Raw genomic sequence first — 25,622 nt, 5'->3', positions numbered from 1 at the left:
GTACTCCAGCTGTGGTCTAACCAACGTTCTATACTATTGAAGCAAGTCTTCACTACTCCTATACTCAAATCCTCTTGTGATAAAGGCCAATATGCCATTAACCTTCCTAATAACTTGCTTCACCTGCATGTTCGCCTTCGGTGACTTATTGACAGGCCGCCTGGGTCCATCTATACTCGGGTCCCTTTACCACTATAACCACTCCCGTTAACTGCACAAGAGGCTCAGGTCGCAGAGGGAGACCATTTGGCCGAACGTGCTAATGCCAGATAGTCCAATTTTCTTTTGAAAGAAAGAGTTGAATATGTTTCTTGCACCCTTTTCAGGTAACGCACTCCTGATCACAACAACTTGCCTGTGTTTTAAAAACAAATTATTCAGGATCTAGTGTGTTTGGATTTTCATTGAGAATTTCAGAAAGAATCAAAATATTGCTCAAAATTAAAGCTCAATCTTTGTCAATCATTTTGATGAGGGGACCAAGTTTGTGGAAAATCTAAAGAAAAAGATCATTTTCGATAGTATCACAGCGGCTCCAAAAGATTTAGATTTTACATTTAGATATATTGTTACTTGTACTGAGGTACAGTGAAAAGTATTGTTCTGCATACAGTCCAGGCAGATTGTTGCATACATGAAAAACAGAGGACATACAATAAATACACAATGTAAATACACAGACATTGGGTGAAGCTTAATGAGTGTAGTGCTAAGTGTAGTCATTGTTGTAATGTACAAAACTGTAGGTAGGACTGGGAAATCCATTTAATTTTATAATTCCATCACTTTTCCACCATATTTATGGCTTTAAGTAACAAGGTCAAGGAAGCCATTTTAAACTCTAACATCCAGCGTCTTGCACCGATTATGCAACATTTCTTTGTTCATCACATATGGATTTCATGTTGGAAGCCAGTCACAAATCAGTTGATTAGAATTCGTGAAACAATGTAATCGATAAAATTGTAATGGCTGAATTGTTCTTTTATACATTAAGATTGTACAACCCAAATGTTTCTAAACTGCAGAGCTAGCATAAATTGTTTATACAAAGAAAGTATTTTGATAAGCAGCGGGCTACCATGTTATACCCAAGTCTGGCTCAAGAATAAGCGTATTATTCCACCTGATCAAAATTAGTAAAAAAGAAAGATATTGCTTTCCACAACCTGTCTTTTTAAACCAGTGTATCTTATATTAACCAAATGTATGAATTAGATTACTGTATTAATGAGCTACCAGCAGTAGCAGTAATACCTAGTGAGGCTTAATCAAATTGCAGCTAAGGAATCCATCATGAATCAGTAGTTATAGTGAAAGACTAAAAGTCTTTTTACATTTGCTGTAAAAATGTACAATCTTAATTGATGTGTATTTAAAAAAATACGAAATGAAGATAAATGTACTGGCAAGAGAGACCTTCAAGCTCAAATTAGCCTCAACATTTGAAACTGTATGAATAAGGGATTGTATAGAATCAGATAAAGGGATAGTATGAAACAGTTCGATTGTATTCCTGTCTAAGATAATGAGAGTAGGCAGTATAAGTAATTGGGGATCCAATTTAATTAATCTAGTAACCAAATTGAGCAATTATCATGTTACAACAGGCCCAACTCTGACGTGAGGTAATGGTCACTTTGGGGATAAAAGTAGAGGTTCCGAAGGTCTTCCTTGCAGGCCAAGTACTGAAGATTCCCGAGGCCGAGTTCCAAGGAAATTACTGTCAAAGAAGGAGCCAGACTCCCGAGGCGGAATTCCACAAGAATTACTGTCACAGAAGGAGCCAGAGAGGGTTACACTTCTACAGACTGATCACCCGCATAAAGTTGTAAAAGTCAATGTCTTAAAGTTGTTTAGTAAACCTTTTTCATTTAATAAACTTTTAAAATTTACTATCCAGAGGATTCTGAATTTGCCTTAATTGGTTGAAGTCTTATCCGAACCAAAGTGAATTTATTAAGTGGTAATTTGTGGGTAGCTGAAATCAATTAAGTTCCAGATAACAAGATCAGATAACATTAATCTTCAATTTAAAAACTTGCATTTCTATAGCACCTTTCACAACCACAGGATGTCCCAAAGTGCTTTACAGCCAATGAAGTACTTTTCAAGTGTAGTCACTGTTGTAATGGAGGAAACGCAGCAGCCAATTTACACACAGCAAGATCCCACACACAGCAATGTGATAATGAGCAGATGATCTGTTTTTAGTGATGTTGACTGAGGGATAAATATTGACCTGGACACCGGGGATAACTCCCCTGTTCTTCTTCAAAATAGTGGCTGTGGGAACTTTTACATCCACCTGAGAGGGGCAGACAGAGCCTCAGTTTAACATCTTATTTGAAAGAAGGCTGTTCTGACAGTGCAGCACTCCCTCAGTGCTGGGACGAGGAATGTTGGAACTGGTTTTTGTCCACAGGACCCTAACTGGGATTTAACCTTCTGATCCAGAGGTGAGAGAGTTGCCCACTGAGCCAAGGCAGACACTAGTTAGAAAGGAAAAGTTATACTTTAACCTTTGCCTCAATCTAATAATTAAATAACATCGATTTAACTGCCAAATGTTGAAGTGTTGATTTCGAGCCACAAGTTTTTCCCACTTGCTCCTCTGCACCTTTCTGTCTCTCTACTGCTCATATCAATGACAGCCAGGCGACGGAGCTGAGGGCTGAAATTAGCTGAGAATAATGGGGCCTGCATCCCAGTTGGTAAACTTCCATGGGTGTTGCACTAATAGAGTGGCATACATCATAGAATTTACAGTGTAGAAGGAGGCCATTCGGTCCATCGAGTCTGCACCGGCTCTTGGAACGAGCACCCTACCCAAGGTCCACACTAAGGGCAATTTTGGACACTAAGAGCAATTTATCATGGCCAATCCACCTAACCTGCACATTTTTGGACTGTGGGAGGAAACCGGAGCACCCGGAGGAAACCCACGCACACACAGGGAGGATGGGCAGACTCCGCACAGACAGTGACCCAAGCCGGGAATCGAACATGGGACCCTGGAGCTGTGAAGCAATTGTGCTATCCACAATGCTACCGTGCTGGAGGACTGAATGGGAAATGGACCTCCAACCAATTGTTACATCGGTCACTGTTCCGATCCCAGACCAGACCCCAACAGTGGCTGGGATACAGGACCCCAATATTTCAGTTTATTTGTAAGGCTGCGGAAAGAATGATTCGTTCCAGGAGTGATTGCATGAAGAAATAGGGTTTGGTTATGTTTAAAAGAAAACTTTATTGTGGCTACAATATTAAACTTTTTAACTTCACACCCAAAAACAACAGCTTACAATTACCCATTTAAGCACTACTACTCAATCCCCCATTAAACAACAGGAAAAGAAAGATACAGCTCTCAATCTGTCTTACTGTGGGAGAATTGTGGACCCAGAATTCAACTCCTCTCTCCAAATCTTTCTCCAAAAACTGATCTTTAAAGATTTTTAAAATGTCTTTCTGACTTCCTTGGTTGCACCCAGCAATGACCTCGTCTCCCTAAGCTGGAAAACAAATGATCTCTGACAGCTGCAAAGTACATTCATTCCACAAATACTTTCCCAGTCAGACCACAGTCCATTAGTCCAGACTGAAAAAACACATTCCTTTGTCAATTTCACCTTCTGGCTACTAAAAACACCCAGGCCCTGCCAAACAGGATCCTTCTTTAAAATAAAAACAGGACCTCTGCAGTGAATCACACTCTAACCCCACGCTTTTAACCCTGAAATTGCCCAATACATTTATGATCCAATTTTCCTAAAATCTTCCAATCGTCACAGCTTCCCCTTTAAAAAAATGAACCAGCAACGTCCGCAGATGGCTTTATTTTTCTAAAAACTTTTTAACTTTAAACATTTCTTCTGATTACATGCAACTTATAATCTATAATAACATTTTACATTTTTCAACAGGCTAACATACACGTGAGTATAGTCCATTTTAGTCTTCTCACATGTCACAGTCATTAGCATAAATTTAACCACTACTTCGAGCGAGAGAGATTTCAACGGTCAGGGTGGCCTCCCAAGATTACACAAGAAAAGCTTCATCAACAATTCAGTGATAAATGCACAGAATGGTGGCACAGTGGTCAGCACTGCTGCCTCACGGCGCCGAGGTCCCAGGTTCGATCCTGGCCCTGGGTTACTGTCCGTGTGGAGTTTGCACATTCTCCCCGTGTCTGCGTGGGTCTCACCCCCACAACCCAAAGATGTGCAAGATAGGTGGATTGGCCATGCTAAATTGCCCCTTAATTAGAAAAAATAATTGGATACTCTAAATTTAAAAAAACACACAATTCAGTGATATGTAGTTGCCTGGCTCTGACAGCAGAATTCTTCTCTTGATGGTCAGACAGGTTGCTATCGATGCTGCAGCATTCATCATCTGTTCTTCACATTTATCAGCTGCTTTGTATTCTGTGTCTGTTGAGGATAGCCAAAAATAATGGGTAAGTGCTGGTGCATTTGGACAGTGCAAAACAACAGTCAGTGCATGCAAACGTTTGCTGAACATTCTGGCTACATTTGTACAAGCTCTTCAGCCTCCACCACAGACGATGCTCTCTATAAAACTGTGAGACAGCTCCAGTCCTGACCAGATACTAGTATAATCACCTCTTGTGTCACTACCGGTGTGGCATGGTAGCACAGTGGTTAGCACTGTTGCATCACAGCACCAGGGACCCAGGTTTGATTCCCAGCTTGGGTCACTGTCTGCGGAACTGCACATTCTCCCCATTGAACCAACTTGCTTGAACTAAAATTATCCACTTCATCCACCACCTGCTCTTGTTTTTACCAACCATCTGATCAAACATGTTTTCTGACAACTGAACCTCAGCCTCCCTATTGGCACTCCTCAAATTCTCTTCCTCCTGTCTTAACCAGTGGTTTTGTGATCTGATTACCACACAATTAGGAAACACTCCTGGATCTATTTCTTGCAACATCTCAGTTCCACTTTCCACTGGCTTTTCAACCATAGTAGGTTGCACTCCCACCTGTGATCCAGGTATATTATTATCTAGGATAAATCTTATCCTAAAAAGGTAATTTTTCTTTTACTCCTACTACCACTTCACCACTTTTCACTGAACTCTCTCGCCATACCTTACATAGTGGCACACTACTGCTCTCACCACTAAATAATAATAATAATCGTTTATTGTCACAAGTAGGCTTCAATTAAGTTACTGTGAAAAGCCCCTAGTTGCCACATTCCGGCACCTGTTCGGGGAGGCCGGTACAGGAATTCAACGCGTGCTGCTGGCACTGTTCTGCATTACACGCCAGCTATTTAGCCCACTGTGCTAAACCAACCCCATATTCCACAAATGACCACATTTTCTGCCAAAACTCCTCCCAAACCATTTCTCACCATTAAAGATTGACTTGCTCAAATATATTCAGAACTACCTGGAAATCAATGACACAGGTGAGGTTTCGGCGGTGGTGCCTGGGAGGCAATGAAGGCGGTGGTTAGAGGGGAGCTGATCTCGATACGGGCCCACAGAGAGAAAGCCGACAGAGCAAGAGACGGACGGACTGATAAAGGAGATACTGCAGGTTGACAGGAGGTATGTGGAAAACTCAGAGGCAGGGCTTCTAAGGGAGCAACAGAGGCTACAGGCGGAGTTCGGCTTGTTAACTACAGGGAAGGTGATGGAACAGCTGAGGAATGTGAGGGGGCGATATATGTACATGGTGAGAAGGCCAGCAGAATGCTTGCACAGCAGCTTAGAAAGAGGGAGGCAGCCAGGAAGAGAGGGAAAGTAAAGGATGGGGACGGAAACGTGGTCGGAGACTCAGCAGGGGTGAATAAGGCGTTCAAGGAGTTTTACAGCAGGTTGTATGGGTCGGAACCCCCAGCTGGGCCGGAGGGAATGAGGCACTTTTTAGGGGGGGCTGAAGTTCCCGAAGGTGGACGGGGGGTTTGGAGAAGGGCTGAGGACCTCGATTGGGTTGGACGAAATAGCAGAGGGACTGAAGGCCATGCAGTCGGGTAAAGCCCCGGGGCCAGACGGGTATCCAGTGGAGTTCTGTAAAAGGTTCTCTGGGCTATTGGGGTGGCTGTTGATGGGGACATACAATGAGGCAAGGGAACCTGGGGTGCTTCCCCCGACGATGTCACAGGCCACTATCTCATTGATCCTGAAGCGGGACAAGGACTCAGGGCTATGCGGAACCTATAGGTCATCCCTACTAAATGTGGACGCCAAACTGCTGGCCAAAATCTTGTCCTCTCGGATTGAAGACTGCGTTCCGGCCGTGATTGCGGAGGACCAGACGGGATTTGTTAAGGGTAGGCAGTTGGCGGCCAATATAAGAAGGTTGTTAAATGTGATTATGATGCCCCCAGAAGGTAGGGACGTGAAGGTAGTGGTCGCAATGGATGCAGAGAAGGCATTTGATTGGGTGGAATGGGAATATCTGCAGGAGGTACTGGGGTGGTTTGGATTAGGGCAGGCCTTTATTGACTGGGTCAGGCAGTTGTATCAGGTTGCGAGCTACGGACGGACAGGTCAACATCGGACTATGTCAGGCTGCATCGGGGACGGGACAGGGATGCCCACTCCTGTTCACGTTGGCCATAGAGCTGCTGGCAATTGCACTGAGAGCCTCAAGGGGATGGTCCGGGGGGGGAGTGGAACACAGAGTCTCTCTATATGCAGACGACCTGCTCCTATATGTTTCGGACCCACTAGAGGGATGGATGAAATTATGAGGATTCTGGGGGAATTTGGCCTGTTTTCGGGTTATAAACTGAATATGGGGAAAAGTGGGATGTTTGTGATCCAGGCAAAGGTCAGGAGAGGTGATTGGGGGAGCTGCTGTTTAGGGTGGTAGGGGGAAGCTTTCGATACCTAGGCATTCAGGTGGTGCGGGAATGGGAACGGCTACACAAGTTAAATTTGGCCCGATTAGTAGACCAAATGAAGGGCGATTTCCGAAGGTGGGACGCGCTTCCGTTGTCACTAGCTGGGAGGGTGCAGATAGTGAAAATGACGATCCTCCCGAGATTCCTGTTTGTGTTTCAGTGTCTCCCCATCTTTATTCCATGGTCCTTCTATAAACGGGTCAATAAGGTGATCACTGGCTTTGTATGGGTGAGTAAAACCCTGCGAGTAAAAAAGGGGATGCTTGAGCAGAGCCGGGGGAAGGGCGGGCCGGCGCTGCTGAACTTTAGTAATTATTATTGGGCGGTGAATATAGCCATGATCAGGAAGTGGGTGGTGGGGGGAGGGTCGATATGGGAGCGTGTGGAGGCGGCATCATGCAACGGCACCAGTTTGGGGGCATTGATAACGGCGCCTCTGCCATTCCCGCCGGCACAGTACTCCACTAGCCCGTGGTGGTGGCAGCCCTGATGCTCTGGGGCAATTGAGGAGGAATGTGGGAGTGGAGGGAGCATCGGTGTGGTCTCCAATCTGTAATAATCACCGGTTTGCCCCGGGAAGGTTAGATGGAGGGTTCCGGAGTTGGCAGAGTGCAGGGATTGAGAGGATGGGAGATATGTTTATGGAGGGGAGCTTTTCTAGCCTGAGAAAGCTGGAGGAGAAATTTGGATTGGGTTAGGGGAAATGAGTTTAGGTACCTCCAGGTACGGGACTTCGTACGCAGGCAGGTCTCAACCTTCCCGTTCCTACCACCAAGGGGGATACAGGACAGGGTAGTTTCCAGAATGTGTATGGGAGAAGGGAGGGTTTCGGACATTAATAGGGAACTTATGGGGTCAGAGGAGACGCAGACTGAGGAGCTGAAACACAAATGGGAAGAGGAGTTAGGAGGAGAGATAGAGGATGGTCTCTGGGCGGACGGGTTGAGTAGAGTCAACGCGTCCACAACATGTGCCAGGCTCAGCCTGCTACAATTTAAGGTCATTCACCGGGCCCACATGACAGTGGCCCGTATGAACAGGTTCTTTGGGGTAAAAGATAAGTGCGCAAGGTGTGCAGGAGGGTCAGCGAACCATGTCCATATGTTCTGGGCATGCCCGATGCTTAGGGGATTCTGGCAGGGGTTTGCGGATGTCATGTCCAAGGTGTTAAAAACAAGGGTGGCACCGAGTCCAGAGGTGGCGATTTTTGGAATGTCGGAAGACCCGGGAATCCAGGAGGAGAAAGAGGCAAACGTTCTAGCCTTTGCTTCCCTGGTAGCCCAGAGATGGATACTATTAGCCTGGAGGGACCCAAAGCCCCCGAAGACGGAGACCTGGCTAACTGACATGGCTAGCTTTCTCTGTTTGGAAAAAATCAAGTTCGCCTTGAGAGGGTCAGTGTTAGGGTTCGCCCGGAGGTGGCAGCCGTTCGTCGACTTCTTTGGGGAAAATTAACCATCAGCAGAAGGCGGGGGGGGGGGGGGGGGGGCAATTGAGGAGGAATGTGGGAGTGGAGGGAGCATCGGTGTGGTGAGGGGGGATTCGGGTTTCGCTTAGTTTAGAGTAGGGGGTTAGTAAAGGTGGTCCCTGTAAGGGTGAAAGACGGCTTTTGCACTATGTTTATATTTACATGGACATTGTTTATTTTGTTGTCGTTGTAATACCATAAATGCCTCAATAAAATGTTTATTAAAAAAAAGATTGACTTGCTCCTGTATCCCTCAAGATCTGAATCTCCTTACCTACTCCACCTTGTACACACGAGTAAACCTCACCCTCACAAATATCCTTAAAAAGTTATGTTACCTGCTTATCCACCAACCTCTCAATAGGCTCTACACTCTGTTGCACTTTTCCACTGGGACAATGTTTTTTCCTCCCACTTTAATAAAACCCACTGGCTTATCCTGTTTGATTGAGTCTGTTTTCCCACTCCTTTTCTTAAGCCACAAACTGTGACTTTACATGTCCAACATGTGCCAAACCCATAACAATCTTAAGGGATACAGGGGCTACGCAAACTCTCTTACTGGAGAAGGATTTGTTTCTTCTTTCAGAGACTCAATGAAAGCTGAGGAATTAGTGAATGGGAAAAGTGGAGATTGTATTCCAGTCCCATTGTATAAAGTACAATTGGAGTGTGATCTCGTGTCAGGTCCAGTAGTTGTTGGGCTGGCTGAGAAATTCCCAGTGGACGGAATAGATTTACTTTTGGGGAATGATTTGGCAGGAGTGACGGTTGTAGATTCAACCATGATAACAGAGGGTGTGAGAGAATTACTGCAGTTATCACATGAAATACCAACAGTAGGGCATGTGGGAATTAAGAAAACTCATTGGGCATTAAATTACTCAAAGAAAAATGTTGAAAGATGTTAATCACAGATCAAACAGTGAACCAGATTCTCAGAATTCTAAGACTGAAGGTGACCATAGGAAAGAGGAGTTTGAATTTAATAGTAGTGACAGTGATGAAGAGACAGACGAGAGTACCAAATTCAATTTTGCTTCTGATTATGGAGTGATGATGAACAGCTATTACCAAATAGACCTGTCACTAACTGATCTTGTGCCAATGACAAGTAATTCTCCCAGAGCTCAGAATGAAGGCAGAAAATTGGAGGAAGAAAGTGAATTGGACTTTTCTAAAAGTGATTTGTTAAAGTCCCTTGTAGTAAATCCATTGCTATCCCCTTCAGGGGAAATATTTCCCACAGCATGCCTCCTTTGAAGCAACATTTCCTTGATAGCACAGCATCAGTTAGTCAGGACGAGGACTGAGAAGTGGCACTAAGCTGGTTCACCCACATCCTTTTAAAGATCCACAGTGCTTCTTAAAGGGAGCAAATGGCAAAGGAGATGAAATAATCAGTCATCAATATCTTTTAAAACTAAGAGGAAGGTGAATGGAGACCTATGTCGTGATTCTGTCACCACATCTGGTAACAAAAAACAGAAAATGCATGGGTCCAACAATGTGTTATCCTCTGATTCTGAAGGTCTGTATTGCTAAATCGGGATAAGAGTTGTGATTACGAAAACTCCAAAGAGGAGGTAGAAGCTGTAAAACAAAGAATGGTTCTTATTTCTGAAAGTAACCATGTGCAAGAAAAGAGAGCATGTAAAGGTGGAGGGGTTGGAGAGTGTTTATGGATTTAAAATGAACCAAATATTTCCCTCAGCATTGACAATAGTGCTTTTTGTTTGACTGTAGCAAATCTTTGAAATATGGATAAACATTTATTGGACAATCAGAAAAGACTGATTACATTACACGTGCTTTCAGAACACAGCTCCTTCATCAGGTGATGAAGGAGCTGTGCTCCGAAAGCTAATGATCCGAAACAAACCTGTTTGAGTTTAACCTAGTGTTGTAAGACTTCTTACTGAGCCCACTCCAGTCGAATGTTGGCATCTCCACATCTTTACATTGCACGACACCCAGAAAGGGGCAGATATAACAAAGATGCTGAAAGGGTATGAATAGAATTGAATGGAAGCACCAAGCGGCACTCGGTTAACAAATCATGAAGTAAACATCAGAAATTCTGAACTAATAAAGCAAAATCCTCCTCAGTTAGAAACTGAAATAAAAAGCACGTTCGATATGTAGCGGAAACAATTAAAAATGCAATGATCCACAGAACGCCAAGTAGGGTTTGACAGATTGACATCCATGTTGGTGGGCGAACCATTGCTGGCCATCCCAGACATTTCCAGACCATTTAAAATGGCCACAAATGCCAGTGACCTGGGAGTAGGGGCAGTGCTACTACAGGACAACAATGAAGGAATAAAGAGGCTAGGGAGGTATTTTTAGAAACAAATTCAGTCTGTGCCAAAGAAAGTATTCCATCATTGAGCCTTGGCCTTGCGACTAGCCCTTTAGCACTTCGTAGTACATGTCCAACATGACAATCAGCAAAGCATTGTTACACAGACCATAATCTATTTGCATTTGTAGAGAAGTTTAAAACCTGGAACGCAAGATTATTCCATTGGAGTTTATTATTACAACAGTTCAATGTTACAATTGTACATATTCCTGGAAAGGATAATGTGATTGCAGATGCTTTGTCATGGGTTTAAGGGCTGACTAGTTACCAATATAAAGACTGGGTAGGTAACTTGTATAATGGGGATGGATTGAACGTCTGTGATTTATGTCTTGCATATCTCATAATGAAACGTCCATTTGATTGATTTGGCCGGTTGCCAATGAATTGGCCCAAAGATCTGTGATCTGTCCAGTAACAGGTGGTGATTGGATATTATTCCACTAGAATGCTTTTCCGAGTCCCAAGATATCAGTTTGGTATCAGTTTTGACTCTGGCAGCACGCTGATACATCTAACTCTCTCCAAAAAGGTCCAGCTAACTCTCCCCAGAAGGCCATTGTGAGGGCTGGCTCTCTCTCCAGAGAGCCTGGTGGGTGCTGTATTTCTGAGACTACAGGGACCGAAAGACAAACTACAAACTGAAAGCAAAGTTTGACGTGAACTAAGGTGTCTCTCCAGAAAAGGTTTGACTCCTGCATTTTTAATGTAGAGAGTACCTGAATGAATGAATCTCCAAAGAAGATCTTTACAGACTGCAAACCAAAGACTTTAATCTGCAAGCTTGTTGTGAAGAAAGACTCTTTCCTCCAATTTTGAATTTTTTTGCCCCTTTCCACCCCTTTGCGGTTGTCTGTCTTGTGTGTGTGTGTATGAGAGAGAGAGGGTGGGGCAGGTTGATGTGGGTATTAGGTATTAACTTGTAGTTAACCAGTTGCATTTACTGCATATTTCATGGTAGTTCTCGTTATAAATAAAAAGTAATAATGTTTACATTTTCTAAGTAATCTGCTGTAACCTCCTTAATAATGGATTCTCGCACTTTCCCTGTCACACATGTTAGGCTAACTGGCCTATAGTTTCCTGCTTTCTGCCTCCCTCCTTTCTGGAATAGAGGTGTTACATTCTCTATTTTCCAATCCACTGGGACCTTTCCAGAATCTAAGGAATTTTGTGGGATTATAACCAATACATCTACTCTCTTTGCCACCACTTTTTTTAAAGCCCAAGAATGCAGGTCACCCAGTCCTGGGGACTTGTCAGCCTTTAGGTTCAATAGTTTTCCTGGCATCTTTTCTCTGGTGATTGTTCTGTGTTCCTCCCTCCCTATTACCTCTCGATTTTCAATTATCTTTGTGAATTGTTCTCGGTCTGGTACCGTGACGATAGACACAAAATACCTATTTCAAGCCTCCATCATTTCTTTGTTTTCCATGATCAATTTCCCAGGCTCACTCTCCAGAGGACCAACCTGGATTTAGTCACTCTTTTCCTCTTCAAATACTTGCAGAAACCTTTACTATCTACTTTTGTAGTCCGAGAATGTTTACCCTCATACTCTAATTTCTGCCTGTTTCTTATCTTTTACTCATTCTTTGCTGATTCTAAAATCTGCCCAACTTTTGAATGAACACTAACCTTTGTAGATTTTGATGGTGTTTCTTTCAATTTAATACATTCCTTGACTTCCTTATTTAACCATGGATGATGCATTCTTCTCAAACAGCCTTTCTTTCTCTCTGGCATAAATGTTTGCTGAGAGTTATTCAAAGTCACTCACTTCCATACTGATGTCCCAATTTTCAACCTAGCTTCCCAAGTTCGCTTTCGCCAGCTCTCCCTTCATACCCTTCAGAGTTCTCTTTATTTAGTTTTTAACTTAGGCCAGCACTTTTAAAAAAGATTTAGAGTACCCCATTCTTTTTTTTCCAATTAAAAGGCAATTTAACGTGGCCAATCCACCTACACTGCACACCTTTGGGTTGTGGGGGTGAGACCCACACAGACATGGGGAGAATGTGTAAACTCCACATGGACAGTGATCCGGGGCCGGGATCGAACTCAGGTCCTCAGCGCCATGAGGCAGCTATGCTAACCACTGCTCCACTGTGCCGCCCTTAGACCAGCACTTCTCACCTTCAAACTGAAAGTGGAATTTTATTATATTATGATCAATGTGACTTAGAGGCTCCATCACAATGAGATTATTGACTAATCCTGTCTTGTTGCACATTACCAGATCGAGGATAGTCTGCTCCCTGGTTGGCTCTAAAATGTATGGCTCCAAGAAATTGTTCCAAAAAGACTCTGAACCCATTTTTTAGGATATTTTTGCGAATCTGATTCTCCCAATCGACATTAAAATTATCGGGGACCTTGATGATTGTTCCTCCGTTGGTGTGTGTCCTTGTGTCTCTTCAGGTTCAATGCTCAGTTGAAGTTTCATCCACATACAGAACACCAGGAAAGGTTTCTCCTCAATGTGAATGTTGTGATAATATTTCAGGCTTTGCACAGTCAGTGCAGTGGAACTCTCACTTGGATGAGTCCTTGTGCCTTTCCAGTGAAAGTAATATTTAAATTATTTGAAAGCTGACAGATCATAATTTCTCCTTCTAGATTCAATGGTTCATGATATTCAGATCCTGATGAATTAACTGAATCTGTCAGATGACAACGAGGTGCCTGGCTTGCAATTTCTGTCTTCAAATCCACCTATCTGATGAATGAGTTTGCAAATGTCATCACTGTCAGTACAGGATAGAAATTAAGAAATAATCCTCCCACCAGAATTACTCCTGCTGCTTATCCACAATTCTCCTCCCCTGAAGGTGCTGACTCTCGGGTTCAGTTTCACATTCACTTATTGCCCTCCCCAATATGTCACACATGTATCTAAATCTTTACACCTAGAGTTAACAAACTGTTTTGCTAAGGGGAGCACGCAATCAAATCCAGTGACTACCCACGTGTACGTTGTATCAGTGTGGGGTCACTGCCCTCCCACCGCTACTTGTCACCCAGGAGTTTGGAGACTGGGCTTTGGATGAGTAATGACGGCCGCATCTCCCACAATCCCCAGCGTTGGTGAAACCGCTCTTTCCACCGCGCCCGCGACCCAGGCCTATGCATGTTCAAGAGAGGGAAGCTGCGCATGTGGTGCAGAGTCGAGCCCACCCCCCTGAACGTCCTGTTACGGTATTAACCAATAGCAAAAGTTGGTGGACCGGAAGGACTCTGATCCTCCAGCTAATCAGAAGGCGGACTTTGAGTGAATGAAGATTGAGCTCCCCACAGACTGAAACCTCCTCCTGTCCCCAACATCTGTGAGTAAAACACTTTATTTTCTCCCCCTTTCCATTTCTTTTCTCATTCTCACCTTCAATTGGCGACTCGGAGCAACTGAAGGGAAAGAAAGTGAATCGAGGGAGGGTGCAGATTCTGGAAAGGTTGACCCAGCTCTCTCTCTCTCTTAAAGACATTTGCTCCCTCAGCTTGACACATTTATTTAGGGCAGCACGGTAGCATTGTGGATAACACAATTGCTTCACAGCTCCAGGGTCCCAGGTTCGATTCTGGCTTGGGTCACTGTCTGTGCGGAGTCTGCACATCCTCCCCGTGTGTGCGTGGGTTTCCTCCGGGTGCTCCAGTTTCCTCCCACAGTCCAAAGATGTGCAGGTTAGGTGGATTGGCCATGATAAATTGCCCTTAGTGTCCAAAATTGACCTTAGTGTTGGGTGGGGTTACTGGGTTATGGGGATAGGGTGGAGGTGTTGATCTTGGGTAGGGTGCTCTTTCCAAGAGCCGGTGCAGACTCGCTGGGCCGAATAGCCTCCTTCTGCACTGTAAATTCTATGATATAAATTCTATGATGATTACGACACTTGGATTCCATTCAGTAACCCAATCCATGCCGACTTTGTAGAGAAATCCAATCAGTCACATTCCCCCCTCGATATCCCCATTACTCTGCAAGTTTATTTCCTCACACTTTTATTTTGAAATGATGATCGTCTGTGCTTCCTCCACCCTCATAGGCAGCGAGTTGCAGATCTCTCACATCTCACTGTTGAAATAACTATCTCCCTCACAGCCCCATCAGTCTCCAGTCCTGTAATCAAGTCCTGTATATTACACACATTTTTAGTGCGGTATTATTGAGTATTTACTGGGAAAAGCGGAGCGAGAATGGAGGGAGAATGTGTGCGATGGAGATTCACAGCTTTTGGGGAACAAGAGAGGAAAGAATGTTCCATGGCAACTAGAATTGTCTGTTCTGAATTTCTATCCTGCACTGACAGTGATGTATTTTGTAAATTGTTTTTACAGTATATTAGAAGAGGACGAATTCCAGTCAGATATCTCAGACATCACAACACGATCTGACAGAGTCACTCGACTCTTTGGGGCTGAATATTATCAGACTTTGAATCCAGAAGAAGAAAAGTTTGTCTCATCTGTTGGCTTCAAAGGATTTTCAGCAACTTTGCAATCTGAAAAGTACCAAGACACACATACCTGAGTGAGAGTGTCCTAGTGCAGATATTGAATGAGCTTTAACCAGCTCCACAGCCCAAAGAAACATCGCTCCATTCAGAGAGGGGAAAATCCATACACGTGTTCGCTGTGAAGACAAGGTTTCAACTGATCATCGGACCTGGAGAGAGACACATACTGCATGCAGCAACCATGGAAATGTGAGGACTGTGGCAAGAGATTCAAATACCCGTCACAACTGGAGGCTCATTACCGCAGTCACACTGGGGAGAGACCGTTCATCTGCCCTGAGTGTGGAAGCGGTTTGAGTCATTTATCCACGTTGCAATCCCACCAGCGAATTCACACCGGGGAGAGGCCGTTCACTTGCCTTGAGCGTGGGAAGGGATTCAGTAATTCATCAGACCTGTATAAACACCAGCGGGTTCACACTGGGGAGAGACCATTCACCTGCTCCGAGTGTGGGAAGGGATTTAGTAATTCATCAGACCTGTATAAACACCAGCGGGTTCACACTGGGGAGAGACCATTCACTTGCTCTCAGTGTGTAAAGGGATTCAGTAATTCATCAGACCTGTATAAACACCAGCGGGTTCACACTGGGGAGAGACCATTCACGTGCTCTCAGTGTGTAAAGAGATTCAGTAATTCATCAGACCTGTATAAACATGAGCGAATTCACACTGGGGAAAGGCCATTCACTTGCTCGGGATGTGGGAAGGGATTCAGTGATTCATCTAAACTGCTGCGACACAAGCGAGTTCACACTGGAGATAGGCCGTTCACCTGCTCCGTGTGTGGTAAGGGATTCGGTGCTTTACCGACTCTACTGACACACCAGCGAGTACACACTGGGGAGAGGCCTTTCACCTGTTCTGAGTGTGAGAAGGCTTTCACTCATTCATGCAGCCTGCAGGAACACAGGTGAGTTCACACTGGGGAGAGGCTGTTCTCCTGTTCTGAGTGTGGGAAAGGATTCACTCGGTCTGCACACGTGCTGAGACACCAGTGTGTTCACACCGGGGAGAGACCATTCACCTGCTCTGAGTGTGGAAAGGGATTCACTCAGTTACCGCATCTGCAGACACATCAGCGTGTTCAGGGAGGTGGGATGGAAGTTTTCGGAAATGGGAAGAGAAGGGGATCAAGACGCTAAAAGATTTGTTTCTTAGAGGTTGGTTTGCAGGATTGAGGGAGCTGGAAGCTAAGTATGGGCTGGAGCAGGGAGAAATGTTTAGATACATGCAGGTTCGAGATTTTGCCAGGAAGGAGATACAGAGCTTCCCGGAGGAACCGGCCTCCACATTGCTGGAGGAGGTGCTGACGATCAGGGTACTGGAGAAGGGGGTAGTGTCAGCGGTGTACGGAGGCTAAGGCACCACTGGAAGGGATCAAAGCAAAGTGGGAGGAAGAGTTGGGAGAGGTTATAGAGGGGTTCTGGTGTGAGGTGCTCCGGAGAGTAAATGCCTCTACCTCATGTGCGAGGTTGGGGCTGATACAGCTGAAGGTGGTATACAGAGCACACCTCACGAGGGTGACGGTGAGGGTGAGCCGATTTTTTGAAGGAGTAGAGGATGTGTGTGAGCGTTGCAGGAGGGGGTGGGGGGGGGGGGGGGGGGGAGGGGGCACGAATCACGTTCATATGTTTTGTTCCTGTCCAAAGCTAGAGGAGTACTGGAAGGAGGTTTTTAAGGTAATTTCTAAAGTGGTGCATGTGAAACTGGACCCGGATCTCCGGGAGGCCATATTCGGGGTGTCAAATCAGCCAGGGTTGGAAACGGGGGCAGAAGATATTGTAGCCTTCGTCTCGTTGATCGCCTGAAGGCGGATCCTGCTGGGAGCAGCTTCTCCACCCTGTGCCCTGGCGTGGCGGGGGGACCTGTTGGAATACTTGACCCGTGAGAAGGTTAAGTTTGAACTGAGGGGAAGGATGGAGGGGTTCTACAAGTCATGGGCATTATTCATTAAGCACTTTCAAGAACTGGATAACATCGAACATTAGTTGGGGGGAATGGGGGGGGGGAAGAGGGTTGGGGGAGGGGGGCTGCTTGTATTAAGGGTGACTATGGGTAATCCCAGATTCCTTTTTGTCATTTGTTTATGTAAACATGCGGGCTGATGTTTGGGGGTTGGTGGGGGGGTGGGATTGTTGTTATTGTTATGGGGATTAACATATTTGTTGCTGATTATTGTTTATTGTTGGTGGGTGTAAATTTGGCAGAAAATGTGAAAAAGGAGAATAAAAATATTAAACAAAAAACAATCTCCTCTGCCATTTCCTTGTTCCCCATAACTGAAACAGCGGTGTGGAGGCACATGGTGGTTAGCACTGTTGCTTCACAGCTCCAGGGACCCGGGTTCAATTCCCGGCTTGGGTCACTGTCTGTGCGGAGTCTCCACGTTCTCCCCAAAACTGTGTGGCTTTCCTCCCACAAGTCCCAAAAGATGTGCTTGTTAGGTGAATTGGACATTCTGAATTCTCCCTCTGTGTACCTGAACAGGTGGCGGCGTGAGGCGACTAGCGGATTTTCATTGCAGTGTTAATGTAAGCCTATTTGTAACAATAATAAAGATTATAATAATAAAGAATATTATTACTATCTCCTCAGATGTATTTTCTAAGGGGTCTCGGTGGAGTTGAGGATTCAATCAGATCAGCCGTGAACTTATTGAATGGTGGAGCAGGCACGAGGGGCCGAGTGGCCTACTCCTGCTCCTAATTCGTATGTTATCACTTCCTTTATAATAGATTGTAGCATTTTCCCTCCTACTGATGTCAGGCTAATGGGTCTGTGGTTCCCCGTTTTCTCTCTCTCCTTAAATAGTGGGGTTACATTTACCACCTTCCAATCTGCAGGAACCATTCCAGAATCTATATAATAGTGAAAGGTGATCACCAATGTATCCACTATCTCGACAGCCGCCTCTTTCAACACTCTGGGATGTAGAGCATCAGCTTTTGGGGATTTATTAACTTCCAACCACATTAATTTCTCCAGTGCTACTTTTTCACTAATACTAATCTCTTTCAGTCCCTCGTGCTCACTGGTCCCTTGGTTTTCTGTGTGTTTTAGGACAATTTCTGTATCTTCCTCCGTGAAGACAAACACACATTGTTTAGTTTCTCTGCCATTTCCTTATCCCCCATTATAAACTCTCCTGTCTCTGCCTGGAATGGACCCACATTGGTCTTTGCTAATCTTTTCCTTTTCACATTCCTATAGGAGCTTTTCCAGTCAGTTTTTATGTTTCTCCCCAGTTTGCTCTCATATTCTATTTCTCTTTATCAGTTTCTTGGTCCTTTGCTGAATTCTAAAACAAGTTCCCAATCCTCAGGCTCACTAATATTTTAGCCACTTTGAGTCTCCTCCATTGATCTAATAGAATCTTTAACTTTTCTTGTCAGCCACGATAGCTTCATTTTGCTGTTTAATTTTTGCTTCTTAAAGGAATCTATATTTTATGTAAATAAAATGCGAGTGGTTGCCGGTCTATTGTCTGTCGTCATACAAAGAACAACAAAGGACAGTACAGCACAGGAACAGGCCCTTTGGCCACCAAGCCTGCTCGGATCATGATGTCTGTCTAAACTAAAACCTTCTGTGCTTCCAGTGTCTGTATCCGTCTATTCCCATCCTATTCATGTATTCGTCAAGATGCCTCTTAAATGTCACTATCGTACCTGCTTCCAGCACCTCCTCCGGCAGCGAGTTCCAGGCACTCACCACCCTCTGTGTAAAAAAAACCTCCCTCACACATCTGCTCTAAACTTTGCCCCTCGGACCTTAAACCTATGTCACCTGGTAATTGACTTTTCCAACCTGGGAAAAAGCTTCTGACAATCAACTCTGTCCATGCCAGTCAATTTTGTAAACTTTTATCGGGTCGTCGCTCAACTCTGTCGCTCTAGTGAAAACAATCCGGGTTTATCCAACCTCTCCTCATAGCTAATACCCTCCAGGCCAGGAAACATCCTGGTAAACCTCCTCTGTCCTCTCTCCAAAGCCTCCACATCCTTTTGGTAATGTGGTGACCAGAATTGTAGGCAATATTCCACGTGTGGCCTAACTAAGGTTCTGTACAGCTGCAGCATGACTTGCCAATTTTTATACTCAATGTCCCGACCAATGAAGACAACCATGCCGTCTGCCTTCTTAGCTCCTTATCCACCTGCGTTGCCACTTTCAGTGATCTGTTTATTGTAATTTCCCAATCTACCAGACAACTTGCCCCTCATAGCATGACAGTTTCCTTCTGCGAGAAACATCCAGATAAATTAGACAAAAGAACCCTGTAACCACCACAGCCCATCTTCATGGCAACGTGGCTGCTTTGGGAACTAAATATCTTCCAACGTGCAAACACCTTTTCATTCTGTGCTCCTCGTCAAACTTGGAACCAGGTAATTGCAACGAGGCTCAAAAATGGTCAGCCCACCGGAGGCAGAGGTGTTAGACCGGCCAGTCCAGCAGAAAGAAACCCTCCAATCATCACCATTCACCAGATGTCAGAATGAACAAAATGCAGTCCTGGATGTCAGTGAGAGCAGAAACAATAACAACGGAGCCAACATCTGTAATTTATTGTGAACTTGTTGGAGTCACAACAGGTGTGATGAATCACAAAACCCTCTCCCCACATTGAGAGCAGATGAATGGTCTTTCATCAGAATTAACTCGCTAGTGTGTCCGGAGATGGGACGGATCATTGAATGTCTCCCCTGCTCAGAGCAGGTGATTGGCCTCTTACAGGGGTGAACTCGCTAGTGTTCCTGCAGGGCGTATGGATATCTGAATCCCTTCTCTCACTAAAAGCAGGTTAACGCCTTCTCCCGAGTGTGAACTCGCAGGTGTCTCTGCAGGTTGGATAACCGAGTGAATCCCTTCTCACACTGAGAGCAGGTGAACGGCCTCTCCCCAGTGTGAACCCGCTGGTGTGCCAGCAGGCTCGATGAAGTAATGAATCCCTTCTCACACTGAGAGCAAGTGAACGGCTTCTCCGCAGTGTGAACTCGCTGGTGTGTCCGCAGGTGGGATAACTGAGTAAATCCCTTCTCACACTGAGAGCAGGTGAACGGCCTCTCTCCAGTGTGAACCTGCTGGTGTTTCCGCAGGCTCGATGAGGTAGTGAATCCCTTCTCACATTGAGAGCAGGTGAACGGCCTCTCCCCAGTGTGGACTCGCTGATGTATCTGCAGGTCGGATGATTGAGTGAATCCCTTCTCACACTGAAAGCAGGTGAATGGCCTCTCCCCAGTGTGAACTCGCTGATGTCTCCGCAGGTTGGATAACTGAGCGAATCCCTTCTCACACTGAGAGCAGGTGAACGGCCTCTCCCCAGTGTGAACCTGCTGGTGTTTCCTCAGGCTCGATGAGGTAGTGAATCCCATCTCACACTGAAAGCAGGTGAACGGTCTCTCCCCAGTGTGACGTCGCTGATGTCGTCGCAGGTCGGATAACTGAGTGAATCCCTTTTCACACTGACAGCAGGTGAATGTCCTCTCCCCAGTGTGAACCCGCTGATGTATCCGCAGGCTGAATAACTGAGTGAATCCCATCTCACACTGAGGGCAGGTTAACGCCTTCTCCCCAGTGTGAACTCGCTGGTGTCTCTGCAGGGCGGATGACTGAGTGAATCCCTTCTCACACTGAGAGCAGGTGAACGGCCTCTCCCCAGTGTGAACTCGCTGGTGTGCCAGCAGTCTCGATGAAGTAGTGAATCCCTTCTCACACTGAGAGCAGGTGAACGGCCTCTCCCCAGTGTGAACTCGCTGATGTTTCTGCAGGTCGGATGATTGAGTGAATCCCTTCTCACACTGAGAGCAGGTGAACGGCCTCTCCCCAGTGTGAACTCGCTGATGTCTCCGCAGGTGGGATAACTGAGTGAATCCCTTCTCACACTGAGAGCAGGTGAACGGCCTCTCCCCAGTGTGAACTCGCTGATGTATTCGCAGGTCGGATAACTGAGTGAATCCCTTTTCACACTGAGAGCAAGTGAACGGCCTCTCCCCAGTGTGAACTCGCTGGTGTGTCAACAGGGTGGATAACTGAATGAATCCCTTCTCACACACAGAGCAGGTGAACGGCCTCTCCCCAGTGTGAATACGCCGATGAGCGGCCAGCGCAGATGGAAACCTGAATCCCTTCCCACAGTCCCCACATTTCCACGGTATCTTCATATTTTGGGTCTCCTCGTGTCTCTCCAGGTTTGCCGATCTTTGAAGCCTCGTACACACATAGAACACGTGTCACGTCCCTCCCGCTGTGAATGGTGTGATATTTTTTCAGGCTCTGTAACTGGTTAAAGCTCTTTCCACAGTCAGTGCTCTGGAACACTCTCACTCAGGTGTGTGTGTCTCGGGGCTTTTCCAGTCTCACTGATGTTTTGAAGCCGACAGAAAAGACAAACATTTCTCCTTCTTGATTCAGTGATACTCAGTTCCAAGGAATTGAGAGACTCAGTCAGATTGAGATGTGACGTTTGAGATTTCTGTCTGTAATTCCTCCTCTTCTAATATCCTGTAAAAACAATTTACAGAAGTTACTTTTCTTTTCCTAATTTTGGAGAAGGTATCCTGAGGGTAACGACAGTCTGGCCGTGGGGTTAATCCTCCGGGTCCTCAGTCTTATTGAGAAATGTCCCCTTGGATCTATTGTGGTGGTGATTCTTTTGTATTGTTGTTATTATGGGAGGGTTTATGTGTTGTTGACTTTATCCTACTCTGGTACAGACGGGGCTTTTATCCGTGAAAGGAGCAGTTTGAGGAGACTTTGGTAAAGTGAGTTGGAGGAGGGGGTAATGGCACACGCCCGATTGTGGTGTGAAAATCTGTTCCTGTCTCTCTGTCGCCTAACTAATAGCGGCAGTTAATCTGCAAATTTTCTCAGGGAATGTACGGGGCATCCATCACCCTATCAGAAGGAAAAAGATCCTCTCCTTTCTGAAGGAGAAAGTCAACATAGTTTTATTACAGGAAACACATCTGGATTATGAGGAACACTTTAAATTGAGGCGGGATTGGATGGGGCAGATTTTTTCACCTCTTTTTCATCGAGTCGCAGACTTGTGGCAATGCTTATTATACACTATCCAAGCAGTCAGGGTAACTCTGCCGATTACAATGTGCATGTCAATTTCCTTTGTGCCGGTCCCCCCATCTCCTGTCCCTCCCCTCCGCCCCCTTCACTCGTTGTTTCTGGGTCCTTTCCTGGGCCCTTCACTGTACAATGGGAGTTATCTGTTATTTACAAGTGGACGGTGCCCTCCCTTCCCCCCCCATTGATGGGCCTCCCCCTTCCACCCCGTGCACTCCCTGTCCTGTTTTAAACCTTCCCTTGGGGGGTTCCTCTTCTTGTATTTTTGTTCTCGGCTCTCTGGTCTCTGTGTCAGTTGGTTTTGGGTTCTCCCTCCTTGTCCCAGTAGCCCCCCCCTCCCCTTTTCCTGCCTGCTCCCTGTGATCCCGTTGGCTCCCGTACGTCCACCTCCCTCCCCAGTGTTCCATTGGCCGCTGGCTTCAAACAGGTCCTGGAACAAGTTGGTGAATGGCCTCCACACTTTGTGGGAACCATCCTCTGACTCTTGGACGGTGAACTTGATTTTCTCCAGGTGGAGAAATTCCGATAGGTCTGCCAGCCAGTCTGCAGCTGTGGGTGGTGCTGCTGATCGCCAGCCGAGCAGGATTCTCCAGCGGCCAATTAGAGAAGCAAAGGCAAGTGCGTCCACCCACTTCCCCATGAATAGTTCTGGCTGGTCCGATTCCACGAAGACTGCCATTTGTGGGCACGGCTCCACCCTCATAACCATGGACATTGCGTCTAAATAGGCTGTCCAGAATTTGACAAGTCTGGGGCATACCCAGAACATGTGGGCACGGTTTGCCGGACCCTGCTGGCACCATTCACATTTGTCCTCCATCTCTGAGAAGAACCTGCTCATTCGGGTTCTTGTCAGGTATGTTCTGTACACAACATTCAACTGCATGAAGCTTCGCCTTGCGTAGGAGAAGGTGGAGTTGGTCCCGTTCAGTGCTTCGCTCCTGAGTCCCCACCCTATTTCCATCCCTCGCACTTTCTCCCATTTTTCCTGGGTTTCGTCAAGTAAGGAGCGCATCCTTATTAAGAGTTGTCGGTACAGGTCCTCACGGTTTCCTTTCCCCAGACTGTCTGCGTCCAGTAGCTCCTCTTGCATTGTGCTTCTCAGGGTTCCTGGGTATGCTGGTGTCTCCCTGCAGAGAAAGTTTTTGATCTGGAGCTCATCCCTGTTTGGTAGGACCAGTCTCTCTAAGGTCGCTAGTCTATTTCCTGTGTCATAGTCCCTAACCATCAGTGTTCCCCCTTCTTGTCTCTACCTCTTGAAGGTGGTGTTGAGAATGGCTGGTGCAAACCTATGGTTGCCGCAGATGGGGGCCATGAAGGACACATCGGTCAGACTGAAATGCTACCACATCTGGTTCCAGGTTCTCAGGGTAGCTGCCACCAATGGACTGGTGCTGGCGGGGATGGGAGTGTTGCCATGGCGAGGGCCCGGAGGATCATTCCTGTACATGAGGACTCATCCATCCTTACCCATTCCATGTCTGGATCCTTTACCCATCTCCTCACTCTTTCGGCCGTGGCTGCCCAGTGATAGTATTGCAAGTTCGGGAGGGCCAGGCCTCCCATGTTTCTTCTCCATTGTAGTACTGTTTTAAGGATTTTTGAATTCTTGCCCCTCCGCACAAACGATGTTAGGTTAGGTGGGTTGACCATGATCAATGCACCAGATTATGGGAATAGGATGGGGAGTCTGCCGCTGTGAGTGCTTTTTCTGATGGTCAGTGCAGACTTGAAGAAGCGAATGGCCTCCTTCTGCACTATAGAGATTCTATGGCATCTATGTTATTTTAATTCGACTATGCTGTTAGTCTGTTTTGTAATATTTTGGGGTATGCGCCCTGCATTGTTATTCTTCTGTTTTTATATAATCTTACCCTCTTTCCCCGCTCACTATGTTAACCTGTTAACTGATCTGGCATTTCATCTAGAGGCTCTGGTCACTCAAATATCCTGCTATGAATTAATTCTGCAATGTGTTGCTTGTATTTATGCTGGCAGTATCAGTTGTTCTACACTGTACCAATTTTCCATCAATATTTCTGTTATTCTGTTGCATTCATTATTTTAAAAATGGTAAAAAACATAACAAAAGAAATATTAAAAATCTGTCCAACTCAACCTTGAATATATTCAGTGATCCACAGACTCCATTGATCCCTGTGGAAGAGAATTCCATAGACTAATAGCCTTTTGAGGGAAGAGATGACTGGAAATATATAAATAGCGACAGTACAATATTACACAACCAGAAATAATAGTAAATGTACTTTATTACAGACTATAAATAATATATCTAATTTAAAAATACTAGACATATCTCTAGCCGATATTAATTTACTGTCCCATTAAATGTCAGCCATCTCTTGGAGAAACCAGCCCTTTAATTGTGATAAAAGAAAATTACTGCGGGTGCTGGAATCTGAAACGAAAGAGAAAATGATGGAAAATCTCAGCAGGTCTGGCAGCATCTGTAGGGAGAGAAAAGAGCTGACGTTTCGAGTTCAATGACTCTTTGTCAAAGTTTTGTCAAAGAGTCATCGGATTTGAAACGTCAGCTTTTTTCTCCCTACAGATGCTGCCAAACCTGCTGAGATTTGCCACCAATTTCTCTTCCTTTAATTGTGAACATCAGGAAAGAGACCATCCTTTTATTTATTAATTATTTTTTCAATGCATTTTATTCAAACTTGTATCAAAGTAGGTTACAGCAAATAAACACCCCGGGAAACATTCTTCCCAACAATCTATATGGTTTGTACAGATTTTTCTCCTTTTCCATTCCCCCCACCACCCCCCACACGACGAACAGCTCCTCAAACATGGTCACAAACATCCCCCACCTTTTCTCAAACTCCCCTGCTGCACCCTTAACTCATACTTTCTCTTCTCTAACCGCAGTAAGCCGTGCAGGTCACCCAACCGCGCTGCTACCCCCGGTGGCGAGAGACCATCCTTCTAGCCAGACAAATAAATGTGTCAAGCTGAGGGAGCAAAGGATGTCAATGTCTTTCAGAGAGAGAGAGAGACCTGAACCAACCTTTCCAGAGTCTGCACTCTCCCTGGATTCACTTCCTTTCCCTTCAGTTGCTGCAAGTCACCAATTGAAGGTCAGAATGAGAAAAGAAATGGAAAGGGGGAGAAATGAAAGTGTTTTACTCACAGATGTTGGAGTTTTTTTCCTTCACTTCCGCTGTGACATCACAATGGGGCACTGCCCGAATCAGCCAATAGGAATTACTCTTCCGCGCTGTCGTCACCGGGTTCCAGTGCGCAGGCCCGGCGCTCCCCGCCCCCACCC

At 45.6% G+C, this 25,622-nt stretch overlaps 2 protein-coding genes across 3 annotated transcripts in view; one reads left to right on the top strand and one right to left on the bottom strand.

The window, feature by feature from the left end:
• Positions 1-25,622, top strand: part of LOC140418022 (uncharacterized) — a 59,211-nt gene that overhangs the window by 5,750 nt on the left and 27,839 nt on the right. Inside the window, 5 exon segments of the mRNA XM_072501452.1 lie at positions 3,930-3,941; positions 4,908-5,068; positions 9,256-9,555; positions 15,063-15,233; positions 15,384-16,368. Coding sequence (XP_072357553.1) covers positions 3,930-3,941; positions 4,908-5,068; positions 9,256-9,555; positions 15,063-15,233; positions 15,384-16,368 — 1,629 coding nt within the window.
• LOC140420506 (uncharacterized) lies at positions 19,790-25,470 on the bottom strand. 2 transcript variants are annotated; one of them, XM_072504511.1, is made up of 3 exons: positions 25,362-25,405; positions 24,444-24,530; positions 19,790-21,748 (listed from the first exon to the last, which is right to left on the bottom strand). In XM_072504511.1, exon 3 carries the CDS (start codon positions 21,406-21,408, stop codon positions 20,038-20,040), a length of 1,371 nt encoding a protein of 456 aa, XP_072360612.1. In that variant the 5' UTR covers positions 21,409-21,748; positions 24,444-24,530; positions 25,362-25,405; the 3' UTR covers positions 19,790-20,037. The 2 variants fall into 2 exon arrangements, with proteins under 2 accessions (XP_072360612.1, XP_072360613.1); XM_072504512.1 differs by lacking the exon at positions 24,444-24,530 and having other exon boundaries at positions 25,362-25,470.

Source organism: Scyliorhinus torazame, chromosome 5, assembly GCF_047496885.1.
Source record: "Scyliorhinus torazame isolate Kashiwa2021f chromosome 5, sScyTor2.1, whole genome shotgun sequence".
Classification (NCBI taxonomy): Eukaryota; Metazoa; Chordata; class Chondrichthyes; order Carcharhiniformes; family Scyliorhinidae; genus Scyliorhinus; species Scyliorhinus torazame.
Note: the sequence above shows the minus strand (reverse complement) of the source record. Positions and strands in the feature narration are given on the sequence as shown.

Coding starts and splice junctions, on each gene's coding strand:
- LOC140420506 (XM_072504512.1), bottom strand. CDS start 21,408: ATGAAGATACCGTGGAAATGTGGGGACTGTGGGAAGGGATTCAGGTTT.